Genomic DNA, 9,908 nt, shown 5'->3' with positions numbered 1-9,908 from the left:
ATTTTATTCTTTTACTTTTTTCAGTCATTTGACTGCGGCCATGATGGAGCACCGACATTAGTCGAACAGATCGACCCCAGGACTTTTCTTTGCAAGCCTAGTACTAATTCTATTCGTGTCTTTTGCGAAACTTCTAAGTTACGGGGACGTAAACACATCAACATCGGTTGTCAAGTGATGGTGGGGGAACAAGCACAGACACACACACACACATATATATATATACGACAGGCTTCTTTCAGTTTCCGTCTACCATTCACAAGGCTTTGGTCGAGCCGAGGCTATAGCAGAAGACACTTGCCCAAGGTGTCATGCAGTGCGACTGAACCCGGAACCATGTGGTTGGGAAGCAAGCTTCGAACCACACAGCTATTCCTGCACCTAATATATATATAAAACACACACACACAGTGTAGATTGATCTCCCCGCCAGCAAGAGAGCATCTTGTACCAGAATGCCAAAATGAGAGTTTTTCTCATGTAATTAGCGTAGTATAGTTAATTCTAATAGAACATCTTTTTTTAAGTTGAAGTAATTATTACATCTCGGTATCATTAAGTCGTCAAGTATGAAATTTGTAGAAAAGAAAAATGTTTACTAATGTCTTATTAATATAAGGAACAGTTTTATTCATCAAAGTATGCTCCCATATCAATACACTTTTGCTATTTAAGTGGTAGCTTGTCCAGTCCAGCATCGTCGGAATTTTTTTTTTTTCTATCAAAAAGTGGTTGTCAATGGAGGCAAGATCAGGTGAGTATGGTGGATGATGGAGAAATTCCAACTCCAAATCCTATAGTTTTGCCACTGTCATTTTTGTGATGTGTGGTCTGGCGTTGTCTTGCAATAAAATAAGAGTGGATCTGTTGATTTACCTAGGGTGTTTTTTTTTTTTTTTGTGAGTTTCTACATCATTTTGTCCAGTTGGCTGCAGTATACTTCGGCCGTGATCGATGAGCCAGGTTTAATGAAATCATAATGGATCACACCTGCGCCAGACCACCAAACACACACCATCAGCATCTTTTGATGAATTTTGCTTTTTGGACTGTGTTTTTGTGGCTCGTCTTTGTCCAACTATTGTGCTGAACGTTTGCGGTTGTTTTATTGGATCCATTTCTCAACGCATGTTACACTTTGATTCAAAAATGATTCATTTTTGTGACGAGAAAGTAGCATAATGCTGGCTTCCAAATGTTGCTGTCTCTGATTTTCATTGAGTTCACGTGGAACCTATTATCCAACTATTTCACTTTACCGATTTGAACACAGTGAGTCAATATTGTTTTCTTGCTAACACCAAACAACAACGATAATTCACGGGCACTTTGAGATGGATCTGACTCGACAGTGACTTTCAGTTCGTCATTATCCACTTTTGTTTCTGGTCGACCGCGTTGCTTATTTGTGAGGTCAAAGTTATTGAACGAAATTTTGCAAACCAATTTGATACTGTCTGCTGTGTAATAACATTAAAATGAAATACTCCATTAATATTCCGAACTGTCTCTGATGCTGTATTTCCAAGAAAGAACTCATATTTCAAGACTATACGAATTTCCGACTTATCCAACTCTAAACAAAAATAGCAAAAGACAATTTATAAATACTTTCTAAAGCGCAAAATAAGATAGAATAAAGAAATAGATGTGTCAGCTTTCTAACAAAAAATAAAGATTGTCAAAATATAATAATGGCGCAAAATGAGCAGCTGTCAAAGTTTACCATATACCTTACTACAAATTTCATACTTGACGACCTAATCATACATATTAATAAATTTTTTTTAACAAGCTAACTGGCTAATCGCAGCACCAGCACCTGTTCTGGCACTGCTAATCTATACAGCGCTAGTGGGAGATGAATTGCTGCTGCACTAGCGGTCGAGTGTCCATCATTAACAAGACGAAACAAGATCGAAATCACGTGATCTGATGATCTCGCCGCTAGAGACAGTGGGGATTAATTTCCCCGATATAAACAAGAGTGTATTTTGCACCAGAAAGCCATAATGAGAGTTTCTCTCATGGAAACTACCGCAGTATAGTTTGTTCTAACAGAGCATCCATGTTTAAGTGGGGATAAATATTACCTCTCATATAGGTGTGTGTGTGTGCGTGAGTGTGTGTGCATGTATGTATGTGTATATGTGTTTGCACGCGTGTATACATGTGCGCTTGTGCTTTTGTTATGTTTACCTCTCATCACCACTTGACAACTGGTGACGGTTTTTACGTCTCTAACTTAGAGGTTCGGCAAAAACGACCCCGATAGAATAAGTACGAGATTTTAAAAATAAGTACTGGAATCGATTTGTTCGACTATATTTGTCAAGACAGTAGTCCAATGATTCGAACAAAAGATACACACATGCGCGCATCTGCCACACACCTGTTGGAAATTACTTCTAGATAATAAAAAATATAACTTTTATGAAAAGAATCCAAAATTTACTAAATTTTGGAGACATTTTGATAAAAATATTCGCCGAGAAATGTAGACCAGAATTAATTAGAAATGTTATTCTGTCTGCATTTTTTATTAATCTCTTTATTTCTCACGGGTAGTTCGTTACAGACATTTGTTACAGACATTAGTTACAGACATTTGTTTACATGGCTGTTTATCTAGAAGCATTTTCAACAGCATCTAAAAAAAACATTGATAAATACTAATGTTAAAACACGCTTACATATCAAAAGCAGACGTACATATATCTTAATACATGTAGATTAAAATAATCATACCCTGACACCATGGATTAAAAAGGATGTAAATATCATCAGGGTTCTTAAAGCGGTAGCTATCAACGTCACTTTGCTGGTTTAGATGACATGTATCCACATAAAACTGGTATCTACCAACAATACAATCAGACGCCGAACTAACTCGCATAGTCACTTTCTTTTCTTCTACACTGGTTATTTCGTAACCCCATTGGTTTGATTTCAGTTCTTGAACACGATTTACAGAAACCACTGTACCTTTACTTTGAAGTGGACGGCTTCCTGCAAAAAGACAACAGAATTCATTTCTTCATTAGCAAAAATATCTACATTTTCATAAATATATATATTTATATACGTGTGTGTGTGTGTGTGTGTGTGTGTGTGTAAATTTCATTCTGTATTTACACTATACTATGGAACCCGGGCTACTTTTTCGTGCACCACCCTGTATAATCCTTATTCTTACCACAGAAGGTGTAATTCTAATTAATAATAACTGGCTTAGTACATAAAGTACGCTAGCGCCACTTATGGATCTGAGGAATTCGGATATTTATAATATTTCAAAAAGGGTAAGAGAAAAGATGATTTAATTATTTGTTATGTTTTATAATACAAGCATGATGTTGCTGACCGAGTATTAAGAAGCTGCTTGCTCAGAACAAAACAGGAAAGCAGAGATCTTGTCAGTTGATTGAAAGTCAATTGACTAATGAAAACAAATAATATAACCGTAATTGTAAGGACAACCACGATGATTGCAACAACGACAATTTGTCCCGTTGAACCGTCAAATTAAAACTGATTCTATCACAGAAAAAGAATGAATAGAGTGATATACGCTTCTGTTATACAATACAACACAAAGCTATATTGGAATCTAATTGAATTAGTTTTAATTTTGTTAAGAAATGTATGGTAGCATTTCATGCATCAGTTTTGTTTTAAACAGTTCTATGCCCCAGAGCATTCAATCTTGACACTCAGTGAACTAATCAATCAATAAATATAATTTTATTACTAATAAATAGTTGTATTATTTGTACTACAATACAGAAAGGTTGGTGTCGAACAAATCAAACTTATTCAAATCAACATTTTTCTTTACGTAGTGAAACGTTCAAACACTTGGGAAACATGAATGGGTATTGACTTCACGTTGAAATGATTTAGAAGTAGCAATAAAAATTGCTTATTGAAAAGATCAGTTTCGATGAATGCAATCATTTATGTGTTATGTTTTATATACGCGTATACAGTACTCTTAACCATACGATATGGCTCAAGATGATTTGGCAAATATATTGTCATATATGTGCTATATCTATTAATGTAATATCACACAGAAGAATTGCGGAATATAATCGGTGAATGATGAATGGGAGGAGGCTACATAATAGATGCTGTTCGTTGTTGTTAGGAAAAAAAGCCAGATTAGATAAAACTGTTTTGGCAATTGGTTGAGGGCTGTAAATTAAAAATTTGCAGCCAATAATCTAGATCTTTTCAGGCAAAAATGTCTTTCAGTTATCTTAGTGAACTGAAATTAAAACCATCACGAATCTAACCTTTTATATTAATAAAATGAATTATTATACCGAAAAAACAAAAACAGAGATATGTATTGCCTGTGAATATTAAACTTTCGAGCAACTATATTCGTTGTTTCTGCTAACCTTAAAGCTGCAGACAGTGATGCTGTTTTTTTAGTGATAAAGTACGTTACAATTTATTTTTAAAAATAAAAGAAAGAAAAAGAAAATCAAATCAAATAAATAAAATAAATGAAAAACATAAAGCGCGGAATATAATTTTCCTATACCGCATATCCAAGAAAAAAAAAAAAAAAAAAAAGAAGACAAAAGTAGAAAGAAAAAACTCAATTTTTATTCCGAAGTATAGAATTAGTTCCTACGAATATTTTGTAAGGTTTCATTTCTCTCTAACTTTTTTTGTTTCCTTTTTAGGTCAAACTATAAAACTGATTTACAATCGTATATTTATTCATAAAGCCAGTTTTGTCAGAAAAAAAGAACGAAAACATCAAAAAACAGTTTTCTCGAAATTTACAAACCGTCTGAAGATATTGCCAAATAGCATAAACAACTCTTCATTATGAAATATATTTTTCATCACAAGAGAAACAACGGAATTATCTACGAAACTATAATCTGAACTCTCCCAAAGATTTATTGCTGGAGATGCAGAAATGTATACTCACGTAAGTATGTATGTATGTATGTATGTATGTATGTATGTATGTATGTATGTATGTATGTATGTATGTAAGGTCTCTGCTATTCTTAATTACATATCTGAAGTCTTCCTTGGAATGTAGATAATAAAAGCAATGCCCTATGTTGAACTTGAGAAAGTCTTACATATTATTACCGTTCCACTTACAGATTGAATTTGTAAAGTGCGCGACAGTAGATTTATTTCTTTTTTTGAAAATTCTAGCTTTTCCAGGTTAATTAGACATTTACTAACAAAACCAGGTACGTCAATTATAATTGGTATAAATATGAATTTATAATCTGGGTATAGTAGCTGAATGTCTTGAAGAAGTAATTCATAATTATCCTCTTCCTTTTCGTCGAGATATTCACATAAGCAGGGAAGCTGAACTCTATAACAATAAATAATTGTCTTGCCTGTCCCAAACAACTACAATTGTTTTTTTTTGTTTTGCGTTTGTAGACGTTTTGATGGACATGTTCTACTAATATTCTTTGTGATGTTTATGTATGTTTTCAATAACAAGACTCTCCATATTCCAGGACAGTCTTTTTTCGAATAACATCGTATATTGTTTTAGAGACAACGTCATGTCGCTTTGAGAGGTAATATATTGATGATATCTTTGAACAGCTGCTGCTTACATGTGGTGTCTTCCACGAAAATGTGATATAATCGATATTTTCTGATGCATGTTGGTGTTTGAATGGCTTCACTGCCTCTTTTGTTTATTAGATGTTTGTAGCAAACTCCTACTTTTGGGTTACATGAGTATTGCATTCGAAGAGTGCTGTGATGTAGCGATCAAAAGTCGAAAAAGAGGTTGCACTTCATTTCGATATTAGTGTCATCTTCAAGTCTATGCATGGTGTTTTTCTTTATATATATATATATATATATATATATATATTGAGCGTTTCACATTCAGGTCTTCTTTGAGACATGTTTGTCCAGCGGTTCAAGGGTATTATGGAATGTCGTCAGGAAGAGATTAAGCTCATGAGGAGCTCACGCTGAGTGTTGTTCTCTTCACTTTTCGACCCTAGGCTTATAACTTTATTTTTACTGATGTTGCTTTGCAGGTGCTGTCTGAGAGATACTACACAATATTCGAAATATGTCTACTCATTTCGTCTTACCTTAGGTAAAGCCTATCGATATCACTGTTTCTGTGTAATTTTCCAGCTGATGCCAGGTTATTGCAGGTTTTAATGTCTGTGGGGTGAGTTTCTACTACAAACTGTTAGCTATCCCAAACGTTGGTGTCGCATTGGTGCTGTAAATGTATTGTGTTGTAAGAGAAGAATTTCGACTGCCATATCTTATCCGTGTGATGTATTTTAAACAATGCCCAGATATTCATAGCATTCTTTGTATGGGACAGGAGGTATAGAGAGAAACTTAGTGCTCAAGTTTTGGGTCTGGGTAACTGATTTTTCAAGTCCCACGATCACATGCAAATACTTTTTTTTGTCCAAATTCCATTCCTACATCACTTGAAAATGTTATCTACTCTAGCTGCTTTTTTCTTTTTGGTTTTTGCATTTCAGATAATCTACAAAGAAATTATGGACTTCATTGGTTTCTCTGGCATTTGCAGAGCCTAGCATGTAACCATTGGATTTTTGTAGTAAAAGGATAACAGATTTAGTGTTAAAATAAAAGAATTACCGCAAGACATCGGAGACGACAGTTCTGTTCATATTTGTAAATATGAGGATTATTTTCCAGGTCTTTGTGAGCCTCTCAATGGCAGCAACTACGGAAGCACGTATTTATTCCAAATTCAGAGACTTCAGCAGCCACGAGTTGGAAATAGAGTCTAATGCATACCTATAATCAAGCAACACTGTGATAAGTCTTCTGCAGTGTTACCTTACTTTATACAAAACTTGTTCGGTACATTATCGCTCTTCCTCCCTCTCATTTTACTGCACATCAGTCACTATATTGATGAACTCAAAATGATCTTGAAAGAAATGGTCGAGACAGCTTGCATAAAGCTTGTACATAATGTTTAGGCAAGCTATGGGCCTATAACTCTCTGCCAAATCGGTGGCTTTATTCTTGGTTGCAAGATCTGTCCGTGCTAGAGTAAGCCAATTTGGTGTGTCAGTCAGGCGTCCCATAGTTTTTTTTTATCAATATGCATATTGAAGGCTTTCTGTAGAAAATCAGATTTTTGTATCAGTATCCATCTATTAGGTCTCTTCCAGCAGCTTTCCTATTATCCGGTTTGCCTGCATGCAGCTTTGGTGAAGTTCTCAGATTCAAATGTGCACATGTTACTGTGGACATTATTCTTTCCTAACTGCATTCTAGTTGCAATCTCTCTTTTCGCTCCAGATCTTAGACCAGAAAATTTAAGATCACTTAGCTCTTGTCGCAAGCTTCACATATTAGAAACTTTCATTAATTGATATTACGCTCTACAATCACCTCATATGTACCCTAAGGCATAAATATACTGAGTGGTTATCAGTATCGTTATACCTGACTGAAATCATAAGTTCAACAAAAGAAATTTGTCCATATGTTTACATTTCTTGAAAATTTCTGATCTAGAATTTAGTTGGTCCGTAGGGTTCTTAGATCTAAACAAAACATGCGCCTCTTTCATCCATTAGCGTATGGTTTGCAGTTGGCCTTCAGATTCCAGATATGGCTAGCTAACTTTGTGGCTTTCTTCTTTTGTGTTTCCTTATTTTGGAGCAATGCTGTGACTTCGGCTTTATAAACTACTGAATTGATCATGTATGCCTGGTCAAGTGGACAAGTTTCTCGGTTTGGACAGTTGTAATTGTATCTATGGTTGCCTAGGGTAATACAGAAAAAGTTTTAATAGACGTTCATTAACGGTTTTATAGAACTGCAGCCTCGATATGAAAAAAAATCACACTAAGTTGACATAAAGCACCCACTCGAGTTGTAACTGTCTAGACCCAGAAACTGTCTCATTCGATCAGATATGCACGATTGGCTTAGTGGTTTATGAGGTGAAGTCGCAGAATTGCTGCAAAATAAGGAAACCCAAAAGAAAATTACATTAGTATATGCAAAGGTAATTTTAGAAGAAAAAAAAAGAACAAGACAAGACACGCAAATCATCTATGTTCTTTCCAACACGTGAATAAGAAGAAAGCTACGAAGTTAACTAGTCACATCTGAGATTGATTGAGAGCTGCGCACTACGCACCATTAAGTGGAGCATCGGCGAGCGATTACCGCCATACATTAATGGATCTAAGAAATGCAGGCTTTGATTAACTGAAAGAGCTCTTATTTCTTTTAAATATAAAAACCTACAACATTTCAGATCTGAAATTTTTAATAAATGTAAACATATGGATAAATTTCCTTCTTGAACTGGAGAAGACTCTCTCCGGATTTGACATGCAGTCTCAGAGAGTTTGACTCCCCGCCCCCGCCGTTGAATTAATTCAATTTGTGCCAACATTATTAATCCTAATTCGAACGGGAAAAAGGTCGTAACGCTTGATTTTCTTTTACTATTCCATTTTTCTTATTCCATTATTTGAATTTTTCTTATTGCACTTTTTCCTATTACCTTACTATTCTCCGTCCTTGCATCTTCTCAGAGACCAGCGTCCTCTGTCAATTTTCATCATGAAAAGCCATGTTATGTAATTTGTTGAGAAAGATTGCTTGAAAACATAAGACATTATACAAGCTTTGTAGCTTATTGTATTTTCATAGTATGAAACTAATAACAGCTCGAACTTAAATACTAGGTATATTAAATGATATTTATCTCTCTCAGGATAGAGTATATTTTTGTTGATCCCATTAATAACAGAGCAGTAAATTATATATATGCGTGTGTGTGTGTGTGTGTGTGTGTGTGTGTGTTTATCTATCTATATATAGATAGATATAGATATATGTATGTTTACATACACACATACATTTGTACATACATTCATACGCACTCACATATATAAATACTAGAATAGACTGTGTGTAGCATATGACTAAAGCTTATAATAAAATATTGTATTCTGTATGAAAAGAAATAAATTGTGACACATGCTAGTCAATTATTTATTCTATAAACTGTAAACGAAGTCCTTTATATGTGAATAATACCATTCTATCAGATGGCAGATGTAGTTGAAAGATATCTATCTACTATCGACATAACGATTGCTATCAGAATAATTTTCTAGAAACGGTAGTCAATTTAGAAGAGGAAATTACGTAATTGAAATATATTCAGAGCGTTCCATGTTTATATTACATATTAGGATTTTCACTGGAACATTCTAGTAATGCTATTGTTGTTAGTTAATACATAACTAGGAAAAAGTTTATTCAATATGTAACTTGAAAATGGCATTCTACTAATTTAATGGATTTCTCCGAAGTATTAGTGATGTAGAAGTGAAGTGGCTACAAATGATGATCAGAACGTTCAACAAATCAACGACGCAGTATATCAAAGGATCTTTTCATCGAAAACCTTCTTGCTTTCATCCATTTTTACTTTATCTGACTTAACAAATGTCAATATATGTAGATAAAAGAAGAGACTAATGTCACAACGAAACTACTCAGCTCACGTGAAGGTGAATTTCAATTATCGGTTACTGCAAGTTTATTTTAATTGCAGTGCAACACCCTTTAAACAATAAGCGGCTTCTGCGTAATTAACCGACCAGTCAGAAATGACAGTCAAATTCCTCTCAAGTCACAGTGTTGTTTAAAAAGTGAAGGACGCATTCGAAAATGTAGTACTAGGTACACAAAAGGACTCGATAGTCACGGTTGGAACGACTTCGCTAATAGGCCTCTTCGATTAGGAATGATATGAGGATAAACAACATACATTAACAACAATAAGAATAAGTGTCATCTAATGAAATACTTGCCATCTATATATATTTATATATAGATATACGTATATATATATATATATATAT

At 34.5% G+C, this 9,908-nt stretch overlaps 1 protein-coding gene across 5 annotated transcripts in view; it reads right to left on the bottom strand.

Annotated features, from left to right (window-relative positions):
• The window catches only part of LOC106871880 (protein-glutamine gamma-glutamyltransferase K), a 427,287-nt gene that overhangs the window by 61,392 nt on the left and 355,987 nt on the right, over positions 1–9,908 (bottom strand). For all 5 annotated transcript variants that reach the window (XM_052967482.1, XM_014918634.2, XM_014918631.2 and 2 more), the window contains one exon: positions 2,749–3,009. In XM_052967482.1, the coding sequence (XP_052823442.1) occupies positions 2,749–3,009 (261 nt within the window). The remainder of the gene's footprint in view (positions 1–2,748; positions 3,010–9,908) is intronic.

The sequence above is a fragment of the Octopus bimaculoides genome, chromosome 1, assembly GCF_001194135.2.
Source record: "Octopus bimaculoides isolate UCB-OBI-ISO-001 chromosome 1, ASM119413v2, whole genome shotgun sequence".
In the NCBI taxonomy this organism is placed as follows: Eukaryota; Metazoa; Mollusca; class Cephalopoda; order Octopoda; family Octopodidae; genus Octopus; species Octopus bimaculoides.
The sequence above is the reverse complement of the archived record's forward strand: the minus strand, read 5'-3'. Positions and strand labels throughout refer to the sequence as shown.